Source organism: Acanthochromis polyacanthus, chromosome 13, assembly GCF_021347895.1.
Source record: "Acanthochromis polyacanthus isolate Apoly-LR-REF ecotype Palm Island chromosome 13, KAUST_Apoly_ChrSc, whole genome shotgun sequence".
Taxonomy (NCBI): Eukaryota; Metazoa; Chordata; class Actinopteri; family Pomacentridae; genus Acanthochromis; species Acanthochromis polyacanthus.
Genome location: NC_067125.1, coordinates 4,465,926 through 4,487,861, shown reverse-complemented (window position 1 = coordinate 4,487,861; position 21,936 = coordinate 4,465,926). Strand labels below are relative to the sequence as shown.

General features: G+C 40.0%; 1 protein-coding gene across 1 annotated transcript; it reads left to right on the top strand.

Annotated features, from left to right (window-relative positions):
* Positions 1–5,449: 5,449 nt before the first annotated feature.
* Positions 5,450–17,211, top strand: mmp23bb (matrix metallopeptidase 23bb). Its single transcript, XM_051958083.1, has 8 exons — positions 5,450–5,574; positions 10,298–10,404; positions 11,670–11,809; positions 12,250–12,417; positions 12,507–12,671; positions 13,294–13,404; positions 13,563–13,689; positions 14,078–17,211. The coding sequence occupies exons 1-8, from the start codon at positions 5,500–5,502 to the stop codon at positions 14,268–14,270; spliced, it is 1,086 nt and encodes a 361-aa protein (XP_051814043.1). The 5' UTR covers positions 5,450–5,499; the 3' UTR covers positions 14,271–17,211.
* Positions 17,212–21,936: the final 4,725 nt, after the last annotated feature.

Below are 21,936 nucleotides of genomic sequence, written 5' to 3'. Positions count from 1 at the left end.
AGTCCGTCTCCTCCTCCGTCTCTCTGAGCGACGTCCTGTCAGAAGCCCGACTCTCTGGCCTCAAGGTCGGCTGGATGGAGGCCAGTGAGGCCCCCGGGGGCCCCAGGAACACCAAAAATAGTGACGCATGATGGGATACAGAGCCGGAGAGCTGCACCTGAGGAAAGCAACTGCAGCTGCTGAAAGCTCCAAAGGTCCTGTAGTGAAGGGTCTGTATAATGAACATGGGAAAAAGACAATCACATCACTTTCAGAGTTCACTTTCTGCTCACTTTACTGTCCACATTTAACTTAAAATGTGTTCTTCAGAGTTGGGCTGTCAATGCAGAGTTTAATGCAAAATCCTGAAAAGTCTGAGAGAGAATATTTAGAACAAACCCTGTGAAGTGTGACATGTTGGACTTCAAATCTACAGGGTGTCCCTAAACTCTGAACACATAGGAAATCTCATTAACTATAATTTTTTTTGCCTCCACAGATTAAATATGGCTTTGTCGAAAGAAGAAAGAGTTGAACTGATACTTCTCGGTGGACGTGAAGGATGGACATATGGAAAGACAGCAGATGAATTTAATGCATAAACGGTGGTGGAGGTCGTTAGAAAGTTTAAAGAAGTGTGTCACAGACAAACCCCGGTCTGGATGATGAAATGTATCGGCCCAAACTAAAGGATCGGTCATGGCTAAAATTCATATTAGCCCCAAAAATCTGTCGATATGTCCATCCTTCACGTTCTCTGAGAAGTACCGGTTCAACTATTTCTTCTTTTAACAAAGCCGTATTTACTCTGTGGAGGTAAAACAAATGATAGTTAATGTGATTTCCTATGTGTTCAGACTTTAGGGACACCCTGGACTGTTCGTCTCGTCAAATTGTTGTGATTCGGTGCAAGTTTTTGGCCACAGCAGAACAATCGTCACTCCTTACCCGCCCTAGTTGCCAGATTTGTCTCCTGTGACTTCTTTTTATTCCCCAAAATGAAATCAAAGTTGAAAAATCTCAGTTTTGACACAGTTTAAGAGATTCAGCTCACTGCAGATTACAGATGCTGCAGGAGCACTGGGAGCAGAGCACCGCTGCACAAGGAGGCTATTAACAGCAGCAGCAACCAGATTTAAATCCAGTTTCAACTTTCATGAGTCCCTCAATGAACCATCAAAGAATGGTTCCAGAAATGGTGCTCCAAAGAACTTTAGCAACCATTTAAGAACCATTTTCAAGATGGTTCTTTGTGGTTCCACCTGGTTCAGTAGAGGATCTTTTTAAATGGATTTTATTTTCAAAATAAATGAACTGCTGAGCATTTTAGGTCAATTTCTTACATGTTGGTTGAAAAGCAAACACAAGAACATTCCATTTTACTCTATTTAGTTACAGATATTGTATTTATTGTCCAAACACCAAAAAGATTGGTTGCCATGACGAAGAACATCAAGCCCAAAATCCTTACATTAACTTGTGGATCTAAACAAAAAACATTTAAAAACTAAAAATTCTTTATGTATAAATGTAAGAATTTACTCCATTTGTGGGTTCTTTCCATTATAATACATTTAATATCTTGGATTTTGGACTGTTGGTCTGACAGAACCAAATATTACAAGATTCCAGTTTGGGATTTGGGAAACTGATGGGAATTTCTCCGTGTTTCTGATGTTTTATAGACCAGGATATCAAGTGATAGTGAAAATAATTGTGAGTTGAAGCTCTAATTTGGTTCCGCCAAATATCTCTAATACAAGTGAAGATAATTTAATGCTTTTTAAGAAACTGCATCAAGAACCCCTGAAGGAAGTTCAGTTCATGATGACGCTTTGAAGAACCAAAAAACCAATCAAGAACTTTTTTTTTCTTAGGGTAACACATTTTTAGGCAGGAAGGATTATTTTCATGGGGGAAAAAAATCTAAATATGTAACTTTAAAACACCAAAATCATTTTAGGGTTTTAAAGAACGACCTCAGAGGAAGTTGAAGTACTAGTAGCAGTACTCCGTATCATTGAGTACCCTCTGCTAAGTTTATGTACTTGGTCTACAGAGAGTAAAGTTGTTCTTGAATGTCTATAAAACACAAAGGAATGAGTTGCAGACCGACTCTGAAGACACTGGTGATGAGGATTTTACGTTCAGGCGGTAGATTTTATGTTCCATCGCGTTCCTTCACTCTTTGTCCTTCATCCTCCTCCTCATCATCATCGGCACAACTCGTCTCTGACTTTCCAACATCCTCGTCTGGTCTCAGGTTTCCATCGATCGGCCGTCACTCTGCCAGCGGATAGAGAGAGAGCCAGCGTGAGGTCACAGCATTGTTGCGGTGCATGATGGGAGTCTGCCAGGCCGCTCGGCTGCCAACATTCAAAGCTCACAATGCGGCTTTAATGAGCTGCTTAACATGCACCATATGATGAGCTCCTCCAAAGATGCCTCTGCAGGCAGTTTGTCAGAGTGAAGGTGACCGCGAGCCGGACGCCGGCGCCGAGTGTGGGCGGACAGATAAACACCACAACAATGAACACAACACAAACAACAATAAGAGGCGGGGAGGGTGTCACCGATGAGGCTGCGAGTAATGATTCATTTATCGTCTCCGGATTAATTTAAGCAATAAAGCATCCAAATTAAAGCTCCATCAGCAGCTTTGTGATTCTGTTGTTTCTGGAGAAATGACTGTTAATCAATACTTCATGTTAACAGCCAATCAGAGGAGTCTCTGGACGAGGTCGCAAGTCAGGGTTTAGTGCAAAATTGAGTTTAAGATGTTTGTTTCCATCCTGCTGCTGAGTGAAGATAAAGAAGTGATGAAGGAAACAGCATCATCATCATCATCATCCTGAGTGAACACACTGGAGCAAAGCCTGAAGCTGAACCTTCTGTTAGATTCACCTCCAAGACCTGCTGGGTCGAAGGGTTCTAGTCTTTTAGGGCTCCTCTGTTCGAAAGTCTTAGTCCTGGATTTGTGTTTTGCACCTGGGTTGGAGAATCATGATGGTATCCGGTCTCATCTTGTCCTGAAAGTTTAGTTTTCATTATCTGGTGCTTGTTTGGTACACAACAGTCCAGACCGTCGTAGTGAAGGAGGATCATTTTGATTGACCAAGCCTTAAAGACAGGGTCAGGAGATCAGAGTAGAATCAGAATGAACCAGCTGAGGTGGTTCAACTTCAGGAAGCCTCCTGGATGCTGTTCATTGAAGATTTTTTGGATAGTTGGGGTCTAAACAGGACTCTGTGGAGAGATTACACCCATCAATATTAGCTGTCATCATCTCCGGTACACAGTGGTCCAGAATAATAGGCAAAGGAAGTGAAATTCTCGATTAACCATTTGTTCTGACCCTCAACTCTGGTCATGAGCTCTGGGTAGTGATCATCAACACGCGATACCAGCAGCTGTAAGGACTCTCCTCCATACTGTGGCTGGACTCAGTCATAGAAATAGGGTGAGGAACTCGAAGTAGAGTTGAGAGAAGGTGGTTCAACATCTGTGGTGGAGGTGAGAATCGCAGACAGTTCATTTCATCATCAACCTCTTGTTCGGTACATGAAAGGAGTTAAAAGGAACCAGCTGAGGTTTATAGGAGGCTTCTAGAGTCAATCCTGGCTGCTCAAAAAAACCTCAAAAGAACGGTGTCCAGGAGGCAGCTTAATGTTGAACCACCTCAGCTGGTTCCTTTGAACTCTACTCTGGTTTCCTGACTCTATCTGTAAGGCTCAGTCAATCCAAACAAACAGCCCAGGATTTAGGGTTTTCGTGGTGTTTTAGGACATCTTAGTGTGTTTTCAAGATATTTAAAGGCATTTTAGGATGTCTTTGGGATGTTTGAAAGTGTTTCCAGGTTGTTTCAAGATACTTCAGGGTGTTTTTCAAGGTATTTTAGGGCATTTTCAGGATATGTCATGATATTTTGGTGCATTCTAAGGAGATTTAATTGTGTTTTCAGGATATTTCAAGATATTTTGACAGGTCTTTATTATGTTTAAAAGTGTTTTCAGGATATGTCAGGATATTTTCAGGATTTCTCAAGAAATTTCAGGGTGTCATTAGGATGTTTGAAAGTGCTTTCAGGATGTTTTGGGGTGTTTAAGGATGTTTCATGATATTATGGTGCGTTTTAAGGAGATTTGTGTTTTCAGGATATTTCTGGATATATCAAGATATTTCAGGATGTATTTTTAGGATGTTTCAGTGTTTTCAGGGTGCTTTGTGATTTTGGTATATTTTAAGGACCTTTTGTTGTACTTTCAGGATTTTTCAAGGTATTGTCAGGATTTTTCTTTTTACAAGCTTTAATTGTGTTTTCAGGATATATCATAATATTCTGGGATGTTTTTCAGGGTGTTTTGTGATACTTCAGTGAATTTTTAGGAGACTGAATTGTGTTTTCAGGATTTTTTAAGGCATTTTCATTGTGTTTCCAGATGTTTTAGTGTGTTTTCAAGGTATTTCAGGGTGTTTTCAGGATAATTCAAGACACTTTAAAGTGTCTCCAGGATGCTTGAAAGTGCTTTTAGGATATTTTCAGGATATTTCAGGGTGTTTCATGATATTTTTTCGAATATTTTGAGGAGATTGAACAATGTTTTCAGGATATTTCAGGACATTTCAGTGTGTCTTTAAGATGTTTGGAAGTGTTTTCAGGATATTTTGGGGTGTTTTAAGGGTGTTTCGTGATATTTTAGTGTATTTTAAAGAGATTGGATGTTTTTAGGATATTTCTGGGTATTTTTAGGATATTTCTGGGTGTTTCTGGGTGTTTCTTTTTGTTTCTGGGGTGTTTTGTCAGTTGTCTGCGTGGCAGCAGCGTCTCTGTTTTCAGCAGAATCTGACAGGAAGCTGATTTTCTGTAGAGTCCGAGGCTGTTTGGACAGATGTTCTGGACTGAACGCTGCACATCTGGACTGCTGCTGCTGGGAAAACACCTCAGGGTGGCCCTACCTGCTCCCTGGACCGGAGGCCCCCAGGGGCCCCAGATCAGGGTTTGTTTGTGTGATGTTTAAAAGTAGAGAAAGAAAAGAAAATAGAAGTTGGTTGATCTCAGTGACTTTTATTTTCAGTTTTAACCTGAATAATTAATATTAATGTAGATAAAGTTGGTCTGTGAGGCGGTGAAGGAGTTAATCTACTCCTCTGTAAACGGACACCCTCACACTCACCTGACCCCGCCCCTCCGGACCAACCCGCCGCCGCAGCGAGCGCACCGTCCGGGAACTTCCCTCAGTTTGTTCCCGAGCGGAGCTGGAGGCACCGAACCGGATCCACCGGGTCAACCGGAGCGGCTCAGAGGGGACGGAGGACCGGGAGCACCGGGAGGACCGGGAGCACCGGGACTCACTGTTCTGGTTCTGGTTCTGGGTTTTTATCCGGACGAGGCTGGTTTCAGGTCCTGGAGGTTCGGAGGAGATCAGAGCAGCTGCGTTCATGTGGAGCCTAAAACCCGGAGAACATCAGCTGATTGATGACTGATTGATTGGCGGGTCATGGTTCGGTTCTGATCTCATCATGGACCTCCAGCTGCTCCTGCTGCTGCTGCTGATGATGGTGATGAAGAGGAGCGGAGCCGCCGTGAGGCCGCAGGTCGGTACCAGAACCGAACTTTGGTTTACTTTCAGTTAATTAAATTTTTCTGTTCAGGAAACTGAAGCTTCAAGTTTCAGTCAGAACAAAGAAAGTTCAGAATGATGAAAAAAAAAAAACTAAAATATTTAGAAATAAATAAATAAAGATTTTAAATAAACTGGAAGTCCTGAGAAGCATCTGGAAAGAATTTAAAAATGTATAAAATATGAATAAAAGTCATCGAATGTGTCAGAAAATGTTTACAAAAACATAACTAAATATAAAACAAGCTGTAGTTTAAATAAAATATAAAAATGTTCAATCTCAAGAAAATTCTAAAATGTTTCCAAACATAAAACTATTAGGACATTTTAATATGAATTCAATATTCTATTTTTTAAATATTTTTTTTCTAATCTCAATACGTGGGAAAAATATTAATTAAAATGTCTAATAAAGTTTGAAAAATATTGAAAATGAAATAATATATTTTAAAAATGCCAGAAAAGTGTCGGATTAAAGAATGAAAAGAATAATAGAAGATGTCCTGAAGGTGTCCATAAATAAATAAAGGAATGGAGAATAAAATATTGAGAAAGGAAAATACAATTCCTGAAAATAATCTGACAAAAGGGACAGTGATTGAGGTGTAGAAAATGTTTAGAAAAATATCACTAAATGTAAAACAAACTGTAGTTTAAATAAAATAAAAAATAAACAGTGTACAATACATATAAAATATTCAAACAATTGTAGGAAAATTTTGTTTTTAAAATCCCTGAACACCAAACTAAATATTCTTTAAACAATATAATATTACAAAACAATATTAAAATTACATATTTAACTAAATAAAATAGTTTTTAAAATTCCACAAAGTATCAGGAAAAGTCTAAAAAAAAAGAAAAATATGACAAAATGGAGAATAAAATACTAGGAAATAAAATAACATCCTTTAAGTATCTGAAAATGGCAAAGTATTGATAAAAATCCTCAAAAATATGGAAATATTTTTATAAAATTACCTAAATGAGGTCAGACTGAGACACAAACAGCAGATTAATCAGATTAAAACACACACAGATGTAAATATTCAGGACGTCTGAATGGATTTCAGTGAATAATGTGATGGTTAAAGAAGAAAATAGAACTAAGATTGATTGAAAATTGATAACTCTCTGGCAGAAATGTAAAATATTTGAGTTTCTGAGCTCAGATGTGATGATTCGAAGCTTTTCTTTGTCTCCCAGGAAGACAAACATTTTGTCTTTCTGTTTTATTTCCTGTATTTTCTGTTCTTCGGGCCCCTCGGCTCTGTTCGGGGCCCCTGAAGCAAACATCAGTGAGACGTTTGCAGCTGTGTTTGCCTCTAAATGTGCAGAAACGTCTGGATTATTGTAGCCTTTAGCAGACAGATTTCCCATCAGCCCCTGCTTTGGGCTGTCAGGAGAACATCGGATCATTTTTCAGTCAGATTGAAGCCATGTGAGCAAAAAAAAAAACCGTCTGAACCCAGGTTTTATTTTGTAGTTCCTGTCTGAAAGTAGCTGCAGCTGGAGAACTACAAGATGGTTTCTGCTTCTTTGTTGTTGCTTTGAGGCATTTTGTGTCTCTTTGTTGCTTTTTTGTGTCTCTTTGTGGTTATTTTGTGTCTATGGGTTTTTTGTGTCTTTTTATGGTTATTTTGTGTCTCTTTCTTGCTTTTTTGTGTCTCTTTGTGGTTGTTTTGTGTCTTTTTGTTGCTTTTTGTGTCTCTTTGTGGTTGCTTTGTCTCTTTGTGGTTGTTTTGTGTCTCTTTCTTGCTTTTTTGTGTCTCTTTGTAGTTGTTTTGTGTCTCTTTGTGGTTGTTTTGTGTCTCTTTGTAGTTGTTTTGTGTCTCTTTGTGGTTGTTTTGTGTCTCTTTGTTGCTTTTCTGTTTCTCTTTGTGGTTGTTTTGTGTCTCTTTGTTGCTTTTTTGTGTCTCTTTGTGGTTGTTTTGTGTCTCTGTGATTGTTTTGTGTCTATTTGTAGTTGGTTTGTGTCTCTGGTTTTTTGTGTCTTTTTATGGTTGTTTTGTCTCTTTATTGCATTTTTGTGTCTCTTTGTGGTTGATTTGTGTCTCTTTGTAGTTGGTTTGTGTCTCTTTGTTGCTTTTTTGTGTCTTTGTAGTTGTTTTGTGTCTGTTTTTGGTTGTTTTGTGTCTGTTTGTGGTTATTTTGCATCTACATGTAGTTGTTTTGTGTCGCTGTAGTTCGCTCGTGTCTCATTGTGGTTTTTTTGTGTCTCTTTGTAGTTTGCTTGTGTCTCTGTGGGGTTTTTGTGTCTTTTTGAGTCTCTTTGCGATCGCTTTCACATTTTGTGGTCATTTTGCATCCTGTAGTTGTCATTTTGTGTCTTTTTTTAGTTGTATTGCGCCTCTTCACAGTCGGTTTTTAGCATTTTGTATCTTTCAAGTTGCGTTAAAGTTGTTTTTTGGTCGCTTTCTACATTTTGCATGCATTTTGCATCATATAGTCATCATTTTAAGCAGTGTTCTGTGATATATTTGCAGATATATTTAAAAACTGCAGCAGGAGGTAAATTCTACTCAAAAAAGTAGTTGTGTGTTACTTATGAGTTTCTTATCATTTAATTGTTTAACTGTGACTCCACTTCTGTCACTTCTTTACAATGAAACATCATTAAATTCATCGTGTTACTCGTCTGCAGCAGCCGATTTGTTTAAATTCCTCTTTCTGAAGCTGAATAAATTCCTAGAAGACACTTTTATTCATTAGAAAACAACAGCAGTTCTTATAATCTTCTCCTTCCACATATATTTTTTTAGCTTAAAAGCTGCCAATAACTCAGAAAGCTGCATTGTGTGATATAGATGTTAGTCTGGGTTTGAGAGCGGCTTGTTTACGTGGAAACCAACGTGCGTCCAGACAGTAGGGGGCGCTGCTGATCACTGAGGGGTTAATGACCGTTTTCAGGTTGTTAATAATCAAATGTGACAGACTTTGAGTTTTGGGCTGAAGGTTTGTGAGTCCCTGTGATTGAAATGTGTTGCGGTCGGTGGACGGAGGAGGTTCACAGCCGAGTTCACATGTGGGTGACAGATATGTGAGAAGGGGGAGGAGGATCAAAAGACATGAAAGAGGAAGGAAAGAAAGGAAGCAGTGTTTCACATCTGTATGGAATCAGTTCACCGCCACATCTGTCCACAAATCCACCCAAGACTCTCATCGTGCGAGGAAACATCTCCGCTCGTCCTGAAGCTGAAGTTTAGAACAAATCAGACACTCGATCTAGTTTGAACTGCAGACTGTTGATAAAAAATATGGACGTCGCCTTCGGGTCTGAAAGTGAAGCCTGAAGGCAGCCAGCAGGGGGCGACTCCTCTGGCTGGAAAAAGAAGTCTGACTGTGTCGACGTCTATGAGAAAATAGTCCCGCAATGACAGATGGTTTGTAGAATAGTCTGACTACACTTCAGCACCGTGTCAGTGTTGTGTAGAATGATCTGATGCACTTTACTATTATTCTTCTACAGGGATAAAAACACTCAACAAATAATCAGTCTTACATAGCAGAGTGAAAGTAAGGTGCAGTCAGATCATTCTTCACAACACTGTGAAGAATGATCTCAACAGTTGACCAATAGTCTTCTATAGCAGAGATATAATAAGCACTGTGTCAGTGCTGTGTAGAATGATCTGACTGCAACTTATTATTATTCTACTACAGGGAAACACTCAACATGTAACCAGTAGTCTTACGTAGTAGAACGATAATAAGGTTCAGTCAGATCATTCTACACAATGCTGTGTAGAATGGTCTGACTGCACTTCATTATCGTTCTCCTATGGGGGAAAACACTCAACACCAGATGAACAAACATGCATTACAGAACAATGATAAAGTGAAACTGGACTATTCTACACAGTGTTGTGTAGAATGGTCTGACTGCAACTCACTATCATTCTCCTAGAGAGAAAAAAAACACTCAATGTAGAGGCTAAGCCAAAGCTTGAAGCCCCAGAGGTGCTTCACCAGGACTTAAAAAGTTGACGTGCCGACAAACTTTACTGCATCTGATGAAGAGAGCCTGAAACAAATGCTTGCATTCCAATAATCTGTGCTTTTATTGCTCCAAACAATTCCAGTTCAAAAGTCTTCATCTAAAACAAACAATTTATCATTACCGGCTTCTTCAGCAGCTTCTTCAGAGGTCAAAACTGTTCTACCTTTTGGGCGGAGCACCTGTCTGGACAAAGATTGGTTCCTATTTGTAATATAGCATGCTCATTGGCTCCTACACTCAACATGCGGCCAATAGTCTTATATTGCAGAATCCTAATAAGGTGCAGTCAGACCATTCTACGTGGCACTGTGTAGAATGGTCTGACTGATATATCATTCAGTGTGTGTTTTGGTCAGGAGTTGTGTGTTTTGAAAACAGAAGTACATAGCAGGAAGGGAAGGAGAGAAAATGACTTGATGGTTTTGTCACTAGTTTGAAGCCTTTTTCAGTACAGTATGACATTTTTCATGTAGTAAACTATTAGGACTGAGTGAATTCATGGTGGCTACAATCATCTTTTACATATAGTTGGTGATCTGAACGTGTAAAGACTGAAATAAGTAGTTTTGTTTCCCATTTACTTCAATACACTGAGCGTTAATGATGACAGCAGCCCCTGGTGGACGTTAGAGGAACTGCAGCTGCAGCTCTGAAGGATCGGATTGGTTAACCATTCTGCATGTTTGATGTTTTTCAGACGCCTGACAGCAGCAGAGAGACGTTGGCTCATGGAGGAATTAGAAACAAACGCTACGCCATCAACCCTCTGGGACACAAGTGGACTCATCACAACATCACATACAGGTAGGAGGATAACTTCAGGAAGCAAAAAGTGCAAAAATCTGTGATTCGTTCTGTTATTTTTAAAGATGCACAACGCTGCACTGAGATTCTGATTCTGAAAAGACTTCTAGACAGCTTTTGGAAATAAATTCTTCCCTCTCCTTTTCTGCAGCTGAAGGTTTTCCAGATGAGTTAGGGTTAGGTGATATCTTCTGGATTCACAAGCTGCAAATCTGTTCTAGAAAACTACCTGTATGTTCTTAGCAGCAGAGTTTAGGCAGCTTAAGGACATGAACAGAACTGCAGATTGATTTATAGTTTTGTAATGTTAAAGTTTGAGATCATACTTTAAGAAACATAATCTACAGTGTCACCTGCATATAAACTGACATTTACCTTAATTCATGTAGGATGTCCCTAAGTGGGAGTGCATAAAGTTTAAAAACGACAACAGCCGAGGTCCTCATACAGAGCCTTGTGGTACACCACCAAGTATATAAGTGCAAAAACTAGATTAACAGACCATCATGTTATTGTTACAATACACTAGTACAACAACTTTTATATCACTGTGTCTGGGTTTAGGAATTAGAACAATTCATAAACTTCAATTAACACAAAGCTCAGGTCTCTGTTGACAACAAAAACACATAAGAAAAACACTCCAACAAGTCCAATCAACAGTCAGACACAAAAATATCTGATTTAATATCATGTACAGCCCAGAAACACAGCCTGGTCTTACACAGTATTGCTGGTATCAGACTAGTTCCTGACTGATTATCTTTCGACAGCTGAATTCTTTATTGCCATGTCTGAGGAATTTTGAAAGATTATTTCCTCAACACAACATGAAAATTTTAATTTGGCTCTCTGTCTGAATGTTTCATTTTTAGGTTGAATCTCAAACATGACGCATCTGAAGATTGTGCTTTTATATTTGCTGAGGACTCTGTTTAGCAGGTTCTAGCTTTTTGTGTTTTAATGTAAATTCAGTTTCACCACTCAGAGACTGAGTGCTGCTGAATCCAAGTGATTGAGCTCAGTTGTGTTCATTGAATGCTCTCTGATTGGCCGTCTGCCTTTCACACAATTTTTTTGCCCTGAATTACGTCTTCCAGGCTGATTGTCCTCCCAGAGAGAGCACCACAAATCTACAAGCTTTGCCTGACAACAGAGACTTTAGAGGAGGCAGAGCTTCACACAGCCTGACAGGCTTCACTCAGGGCAACAAAACCCTCCAATCAGTGTCCTTTTACCGACGTCTGCCTGTTTATCTGTTTCAGGATCACCAAGTTTCCCAATACTCTGAACGTGGAGGACACCAGGAAGGCCATCAGCATCGCCTTCACCAAGTGGAGTGACGTGTCGCCGCTGACCTTTACCGAGGTCACCGACGTCAACGCCACGGCTGACATCACCATCGGTACCACACAAATACACAAAAACAAGGAGGTCAAAATGGACAATTGGGAAGTTTTGTGACATCAACCTTGATAATTAACTTTTTGAAGTATAATGCTGATTTTATGCTACAAACATGGACATTATTTTTTTTAATTTTTTTCCCTTAACTATACACTAAGCAAGAGAGTTCCCAAATGACGACACAGCATGAGTACATCTTTGTTTTCTTCTTTAGATTGGAAAAAAAACAAACAAATTTCCATGTCTATACTGAAATCTCAGGGTGCCACTATAAATGTGTTTAATTTGCCACTAAATATTTAGAATTTCCGTTGACTTGGTTTCAAAAAGTTTGCCATTGTTCTACCTTTAGAACCAATGTTTATTCTGGCTCCTGACACCAGAGATTCAGTGTTTCAGTGATTCAGTGTCATAATGGTTACTGTTCTGGTTCGTTAGGTTTCTACACCTTCAACCATACCGACTGCTGGTGGTCTCCTCTCCACCCATGTTTCGATGGATTGAATGGTGAGCTTGCTCATGCCTTCCTGCCACCACGAGGAGAAATCCACTTCGACAACCACGAGTTCTGGATCCTCGGCAAGTCCAGGTTCAGCTGGAAGCAAGGTAACTGTACTGCAATGACTGTAGTAGTACTACTACACCCTGGTGTGATGGTATCAGGCTGGACTGACTGGGTGGGTTTGATTCTACAGGCGTTTGGCTGAACGACCTGGTCCAGGTGGCGGCTCATGAGATCGGTCACGCTCTGGGTCTGTGGCACTCCAGAGACCCTCAGGCTCTGATGCATCCCAACGCCACCTACACTGGACAGAGGAACATCGCCCAGGACGACGTCTGGGGCATCCAGAGGCTCTATGGTAATGTTGTTTATAGTGTAAAAATTAGGGCTGCAGAGTGGCTTGGTGGTTAGCACTTTCGCCTTGCAGCTAGATGATCCCCAGTTTGTGTCCCTGCCTTCCCTGGATCTTTCTGCATGGAGTTTGCTTGTTCTCCCTGTGCATGTGTGGGTTTTCTCCAGGTTCTGCGGCTTCCTCCCACAATCTAAAAACATGCTGAGGTTAACTGGTGATTCTAAATTGTCCGTAGGTGTGAATGTGAGTGTAATTGTTTGTCTCTATGTGTAGAGTTGTGATAGACTGTTACCTGTCCAGGTGTCCCCTGCCTTCACCCTAAATCAGGTGGGATAGACTCCAGCCCCCACAACCCTGATGAGGATCAAACAGTTTATAGATAATGGATGGATGGAATTCACAACTTAAATGATCTTCACTTAGCGGGGTGAAGTATGCAGAACTTGTACGTCAGTCTGGGGATGAATGCAGTGCATTGTACTTGATTCTAAGGGTAAATGCAGTACTTGCACTCCATTCTAAGGGTAAATGCAGCTCTTATACTTCATTGTAAGGATAAATGCAGTACTTGTACTTCATTGTAAGGATAAATGCAGTACTTGTACTTCATTCCGCTGCTTTTCTGCAGGTTGTCTGGATAAGAAGAGGGTCTGTGATCCGTGGGCTCGACTCGGTTTCTGTGAACGGAGGAAGACCTTCATGAAGAAGAACTGTCCTCAGCGCTGTGACCTCTGCTATGGTGAGACCTGACCTCTGACCTCTGGTCCTTGACCTTTTACCTTGACATCTTCCATCAGGACACAGATCTCTGGTGGACGCAGTCGAGTCTTCACCCTCCATCAGAAACTTGACTCTGTCTCATATCATATCTTGTCTGTATCTCGTTTCTTGCCACAGAGCCTATGGATCCTGTTGCCACGCCGACGCCGCCTCCAGCCAACGTGAAGATCAAGATGGTTCCCCGAGGGAAGGTGGTGGGTTTCCGCTGTGGAACCAAAAACCCTCGATCGCCTCCAAAAGTCAGGTCAGCTGATCAATACTCTTCATAATTTAACAGTGAGGTCTGAGGCTGTTGTTCATAATTGTGTATTTGCAAGGATCTTATCTGACGAATTAATTTATATTTATCTACAATACCTCTTCCTCTGAACTAGATGAAAGTGCTATTTATTTACTTTTTATTTAACTATCTTTGCATAAATATAATAGAAATGTGTATTTTTACAGTCTAGAGTTAAAATACACAAAAAGTAAATGAAGGTGCAATGATGATTACAGCGCTGTTTATTCTTTTTACAGTCTCACCAGTAGATATGAAGTTTTGTTGGTTAGTTGTTGAATTGAGTTTGACCTTCTTGGTGTTTAAAACTGAACATATAAAGCAGAATCTCTCCTCTCCGTCTTCTGCTCAGCTGGTACAAAGATGGCGAGCAGATCCTCACCTCCATCCCCGGCTACATCGTCATGAAGGACCGAGACCTCCGCATCGTCGCCAATGAGTTCAACGAGGGCGTCTACACCTGTCGCATCCATCGCCGTGGTGACATCGTATCCGCCAACTCATGGGCGATCCGGCTGAAACCAGAACCGCCGTCCAACAGCTGAGGACGTCTACAGGGAGACGGACAAACGGCCAATGAGGTGATGACGGGAAGGTTTGTGGAACTCGCAGCGGTCAGATCTGTGAATTAGCAGGAGGTCAAATGGTTATGGCTGCATCTTCAACATGTTTGGACCTTTTTCCAGGTTTTCTGATGCTTTGTTGGCAGACCTGTGAATCAGTTTTGTTACAGAACAGACTGTAAATCTGTAGCAGCTCTGTGGTTCTGACAGGACTTCATGTCACAAACTCATAATGCTGTAATATGTCTTTCATTGTTTATTTCTGTTCCACCTGAGCTGCTGCTAGTGGTTCATGTTTACATCTCTAGGTTCTGTTACTGTGGCCAAAAAACCTAAAAACAGCGGCTCTGTGAAAATGTTGAAGTTCTACAAATTCAGACAGACACACTTTTCATGTTGTACCCTGCAGAGATGGTGATTGTTGTTACAGCTCTGAAAGTTAACTTTAGCTAATAACTTTTGGTTGTTACCTTTGGCTTGCTAACTTTAGCTGGTTAACTTTTTTTGCTTGCTGTAGTCAGCTAATTCTGGCCTGCTAAATTTTACTAGCTACCACTGGTTTACTTGCTGTAGTACACAAATTCTGGCTCCCTAACTCTAGCTACCTAACTTTTGCTTGCTTGCTGTAGTTGGCTAACTTTGGCCCACTAACTTAAGGTTGTATTAGCTCTCCTAGACTCAATAGGACAGACATTTTTTTTATGTTGTAGCTTGAAGAAAAATGTATTATTATTACAGCCATAACATCTAACATTAGTCTGTCTAACTATGGCTTGCTAGCTTTCCCTGGCTAATTTTGGCTTCATAAGTTTGGCTTGCTAAGGTTGGCTTATTGAATTTGACTCTCTAGCTTTAGCTAGTTAACTTTAGCTGGCTCACCTTGGCTTGTTCATTTTGGCTTGCACACTGGAAAAATTTATCAAGGTGACTTTGGCTAGCTGAATTTAGTTTGTGAAAGTTAGCTGGCCAACTTTGGTTGGCTATCTTGAGCTGGCAAACTTTGGCTGCTATCTTTAGCCAGCTAACCTTGGTTGGCTTACTTTAGCTTCCACAGTTTAGCTGGTTAATGTTGACGCATTAAATTTAGCTGACTATTTTTAACTGACTAACTTTAGCTTGCTCATTTTATCTCCCTGACTTTAGCTTATTTCCTATTACTGGCTAACTTAAGCTCAATTACTTTAGCTAGATCAATAGATCACTTAGCAGCAACAGTAATTTGACTCCCCTGTCCTCTTTGACCTTCAACTGTTCTGATTCCTAGCAATACTCAACTTTGACTTGTGTCCTCTGTAGTAACCATAGTGATGCAGCCATTTTGGAGTGGTGGTCATAAGTGGTTCTGCAGGTGATGTGATGGTACAAAGCTGACTTTTTTTTTATCTGAATATGTAAATTATTATTCCTATACTACACAACAGTACTGAGTACACCCCTGTGCAAATGATTCTAAATTGTATCACCTTGCAGTAATCAGACTACTTCTAAGTTGAATAGTAGGGTTTATCAAGTAGCACATACATTTGATATATACACAGGCATGCTGTCCTCAGTAGATGTCATCTCCCCAACACCTTTTGCACTCACCATACCATCACACTAACACCTCCGTTCTTCACTGTCAGGACTCACTGTGGTGGTCCTGGTCAGGTTCACACCAAACTTGAACAGAATTTCATCTTGAAATTTTGTGCCAAAGAGCAAACAAAATTTTTGTTCTTGTCCTCCATCCATAGAGGTTGATGTTCTCAACTGTCTGAGCTTCGCAGAAACTCTGATTTCTATTGATAATCCCTTTAGTCTGAAGCAGCTGCTGATTGTTGTTTTCAAAGCTAGATTGTGAAATAGTTCAGTGTCTGTGGAGTCATTTTAGGAGCATGACAGCCATGATTAGTGATACTATGGCTCCTTCTATACCTCCTGATTGCTGCTGACACTGTGATTCACTGATTTCTCATTGATCTTTCTGGATCCTTTTCTATCTTTTTTTACATAAAATTTTTTAGTTCAATTCAGCAGTTATTTTTCATGTGCAACCAAGATGTAGACATTCAGATCGCTACTACCCATAGATCCAAAACTGAGAAATGTCCAGTGTTTACTGTTCATTTTATTTCCATATTCATGTAGTTAGATTGATTGGAATGAAGAGGTTGAGTTAGTTTAGTTTCACAGATGCATTTGTCTTTGTTGCACTGAGTTTCTACTTTGGTTTTTGTGTATTCAAATACTATCTTCATGAAGTATTCGTTTTTTACTGTTTATGAGATGACCCACACTACTGGTCACCTTAGAAATACTGCGGTTATTCAGAGGTGCTACAATTACAGTCATTTGACCTGTGAGGTGTTTATCTAACTACCGTTTGTGACATTTTCTTTCCTCTTAGTTGACTTGTTCTCTTTTCATACACATTTAGGTTTTTGTTTCTTTTTCGCTGTGTAGTTTAGGAAGATATTTTTGGTTTTCTGCTGATGAAAACAACAATCTGTGGATCAGAATTTTTGTCATCTTCATGTTTCGAGGACGAACTCTATGAACCTAAAACCACAGGAGCTTGTGTGAGCGGTTTTCATTGAGGTGAACGAGGGACCGGGTCTCCTATTACATCTGAGCTAATAACAGATTGATAACAGATCTCTGCGCCGGACATCTGAACACAAAAAGACTTCAGCTTCTTGTGACACGAATCAGCCACTTCCTGTTTACACAAGGACAGATATATATCCGTTACAGGCATGTTTTACCTCACTGTGGTGGAATATAACGGGTTTACTTGGTCGGTTTAACCCGATTTCAAGGAAATCTGCCTAAGAAAATGTGAAACATTGCATTTCCATCCTCTGCTACATTTAAAGGAGTTGGTAACAGTTTAAAAGTTTTGTTTTTTGAAAATATGTCTGTAAAGATGCTCAGTAATTGACATTACAGTAATCTTAAGTGCTTCAGAGAAAACCAGTTGGACTTCTTGGTTTTAGAAGATGTTTCATTTCACCTTCATGCAAAAGGCCTCTTCAGGACCGGTGGGGAGTCATCCTTCCGCAGCCAATTTCACCACAATTAATACCCTGAGTCATCTATTTTCGTCAGTTTTACCACTATTACCACCTGGAGTTGTACCTTCCCAGGTAGTTTCACCACTATTTGAACCTCAAGGCATGCAAGTCTTTTCTGTATTCAATGGGGTAGCCATCCTCATTTAATTTTACTGTATTTAACACCTTGGGTCCTCCCTCCCCATGCAATCTCAACACCACTCCTACCTTGAATCATCCCACACTTGCAGTTTAACTGCCACTAGCATCTACCCATTCCCAACCAATTTCACCCCCTTTAAAACCTGAAATCATCCCTCCCCAGGCAGTTCACTACCATATACACACATGGACAAAATTGTTGGTACCCCTCAGTTAAAGAAGGAAAAACCCACAATTCTCACTGAAATCACTTGAAACTCACAAAAGTAACAATAAATAAAAATTTATTGAAAATTAAATAATCAAAATCAGCCATCACTTTTGAATTGTTGATTAACATAATTATTTTAAAAAACAAACTAATGAAATAGGGCTGGACAAAAATGATGGTACCCATAACTTAATATTTTGTTGCACAACCTTTTGAGGCAATCACTGCAATTAAACGATTTCTGTATTTGTCAATGAGCGTTCTGCAGCTGTCAACAGGTATTTTGGCCCACTCCTCATGAGCAAACAGCTCCAGTTGTCTCAGGTTTGATGGGTGTCTTCTCCAAATGGCATGTTTCAGCTCCTTCCACATATGTTCAATGGGATTCAGATCTGGGCTCATAGAAGGCCACTTTAGAATAGTCCAACGCTTTTCTCTCAGCCATTCTTGGGTGTTTTTGGCTGTGTGTTTTGGATCGTTGTCCTGTTGGAAGACCCATGACCTGCGACTGAGACCAAGCTTTCTGACACTAGGCAGCACATTTCTCTCCAGAATGCCTTGATAGTCTTCAGATTTCATCGTACCTTGCACACTTTCAAGACACCCTGTGCCAGATGCAGCAAAGCAGCCCCAAAACATTACTGAGCCTCCTCCATGTTTCACCGTAGGGACAGTGTTCTTTTCTTCGTATGCTTGGTTTTTGAGTCTATGAACATAGAGTTGATGTGCCTTACCAAAAAGCTCCAGTTTGGTCTCATCTGTCCAAAGGACATTCTCCCAGAAGCTTTGTGGCTTGTCAACATGCATTTTTGCAAATTCCAGTCTGGCTTTTTTATGAGTTTTTTTCAGCAGTGGTGTCCTCCTTGGTCGTCTCCCATGAAGTCCACTTTGGCTCAAACAACGACGAATGGTGCGATCTGACACTGATGTACCTTGGCCTTGGAGTTCACCTTTAATTTCTTTGGAGGTTGCTCTGGGCTCTTTGGATACAATTCCAACGATCCGTCTCTTCAATTTGTCATCAATTTTCCTCTTGCGGCCACGTCCAGGGAGGTTGGCTACTGTCCCGTGGGTCTTGAACTTCTGAATAATATGAGCCACTGTTGTCACAGGAACTTCAAGCTGTTTAGAGATGGTCTTATAGCCTTTACCTTTAAGATGTTTGTCTATCATTTTTTTTCGGATGTCCTGGGACAATTCTCTCCTTCGCTTTCTGTTGTCCATGTTCAGTGTGGTACACACCTTTTCACCAAACAGCAGGGTGACTACTTGTCTCCCTTTAAATAGGCAGACTGACTGATTATGAGTTTGGAAACACCTGTGATGTCAATTAAATGACACACCTGAGTTAATCATGTCACTCTGGTCAAATAGTTTTCAATCTTTTATTGAGGTACCATCATTTTTGTCCAGGCCTGTTTCATTAGTTTGTTTTTTTAAATAATTATGTTAATCAACAATTCAAAAGTAATGGCTGTTTTTGATTATTTGATTTTCAATAAATTTTTATTTATTGTTACTTTTGTGAGTTTCAAGTGATTTCAGTGAGAATTGTGGGTTTTTCCTTCTTTAACTGAGGGGTACCAACAATTTTGTCCACGTGTGTACACATCAGAATCTGCTTAACTGCAACAGTCATCTCTAAACAGAGAAAGGGGTCTATGACACCACTTATTAGCTACTTATAGTGCAGTTCTAAGCTCAGCGTTCAGAAAACAGTTTAGAGGCGAAGGACAGTCAAGAGGACAGAGCAGATAGAAAGACAAATAACGTGACACCGAGAAGAAAGTAGCCCTCCACAAGCTGATTATGTTCGGCTAAACATACAGCTATGAGACAGTTTTCTCAACTATGAATATAATCCAAACTAAATATCGTACCAGACTGACCAATGATCTCCAAATGTGTTTGAGAACGACCCTGACACCATTCAGACCACAATTCAAATACTGACAAGACAACTTACAGCTCAGTTCTCCCATTAAGGAGCAGGGATATAAGGGGAAAGATATAAGACGGGAAAAATGTGAAAGTGTTCAATTCAGTGGCGGATCTTCTGTGGGGGCACAGGGGGGCAGTGGTCTCCCTCGTGATCTGATTGGCCACCCCATGCCCACCCCCCCAAAAAAAAAATTTTTTTGTTGGAAATTTTTATCACTGAAACTCCGATTTCCGACGCTCCTTAACGCAACTTCGTTGTCTGACTGCACCTGAATGCACCAATGACGTTAGTTTGATCTTTTGATTGTATTTCGTTTGGATTTGAAGAAGCTTTGCAGACATTTCCTGAAGCCAGAGGAGAAGACGAGCAGCTTAGTACCTTTGAGGTAAGAAGACTGTGGCCGTTTCTCAGTACGTAACTGTCCGTACCTGGTTCTCACGTACTCGTGAAACGTCATCACGGAGACTGCATTGGACCAGACTAATGAGCATAGATATGAATCAGTTGATAGATATATATCTATGGCTGCAGCTCACAGTAAACAGGAGGATTTTATTAGAGGAAGTCAGACACAGTCACACAGAGAAACATTAGAGCTCACAGTGAAACTGAGCTACAGCTCTGTGTCTTTTAGAAGATTTATTTTAAAAGCTACATGTGTGACGGTAATAATCCGTGTCAGAGCAGACCTCATTAGCACTTCCGCTAGGTCGACTAACTTCCGGTCACTCCATGGATGCTGTTGTCGGTAATGTAGCAGAATATGGATTAATTTTTCGTTTGGGCTTGACAAAGACAAGAATAAAAATATTCAGAGCAAGTGGAGCAGCTAGCTAATGCTTATTACAGTTTGATTTACATTTTCAAAGTCACATTTTATAAATATATATTATTGTGTATTATTTATATATACAAATGCAGATTGACTTCATATATTTCATTATGCAGACATTTTTATTGATGTTCAGTATATTTTATAGACATAAACATATTTGATAGAAATATTAGAAATTGATTTCTGTTTGGCTGCACAGTGCTGTAGTGGTTAGCACTTTCGCCTTGCAGCAAGAAGATCCCCGGTTCAAATCCCGGCCTGGGCCTGGGATCTTTCTACATGGAGTTTGCATGTTCTCCCTGTGCATGCGCGGGTTTTCTCCGGGTACTCCGGCTTCCTCCCATAGTCCAAAAAATATGCTGAGATTAATTGGTTACTCTAAATTGCCCGTAGGTGTGAATGTGAGTGTGATTGTGTGTCTGTATATGTAGCCCTGTGACAGACTGGAGACCTGTCCAGGGTGTCCCCTGCCTTCACCAGAGTCAGCTGGGATAGACTCCAGCACCCCCCATGACCCTAGTGAGGATAAAGCGGTGTACAGAGAATGGATGGATGGATGGATGGATGGATTTCTGTTTGCTCATCATAATTGAGTTAATGCCATTAAATATTCATCAGTGATTCATCTTCACTGTGACGTTTTTACTTTACACCTATATTTTAAAAAACTGTTGGTCATTTTAAGGTAAGACATTAAAGGATGGTTTTCTTAGGTAAATGAATTTAAGGTTTAATTGACTGAAATCTTTCAATCAATGTTGTGTTTGTTTCAATTTGAAATATCTGGGTTTAATGAATACAACTCAGTCAGTTATATTTTATATTATTAAGAATTCTTATTCAGTTTAACACTAGATGCTGTATGAGGTCATTGAGTATTTCAGAGTTTTTTTCTTTTCAATTATCTGTATTTAATGTGATATTAAAATATAATTGCAATGAAACAGCAGCAACATAAGAAACGACCAAATATACAAAGGAAGTGCAGATATTTTAATATAAAAAAATGATCTATCAGTTAGAACATGGTGAAAGTGCAGCTAAAGTTAAGTTAGCAAAACTACAAATATGCAACATTTCCTTTTACTTCCAGAAAAATAAAAGCCTCAGCTTTGCTATTTAAACATCAGAGTTTAGCCTTTGGTCCAGAAAACGTTGTTCTGTCCCGGCTGTCTGAAGTAGGTGAGGAGCAACACAAAAACAGTCCAAATGCTGGTTTCCAGAGGGTTAGATGAGTATTTATTTGAAAAAAGTACTTTTAACCCCTTCACAACATGTGAAGGGGTTAAAAGTAAATGGGTGTTAGTAAAATAAAAATAAATCAACAGAACTAAAAGTGAACTTCACGTTGACATTGATGGGCATTCCAACCAGGAACAAAGTAAAAGTTAAAAAAAAAAACTCTTCCTGTTCACCTCTTAAAACCCAAGAACACATCGCAGTAGCACCCCAAACTAAAACTA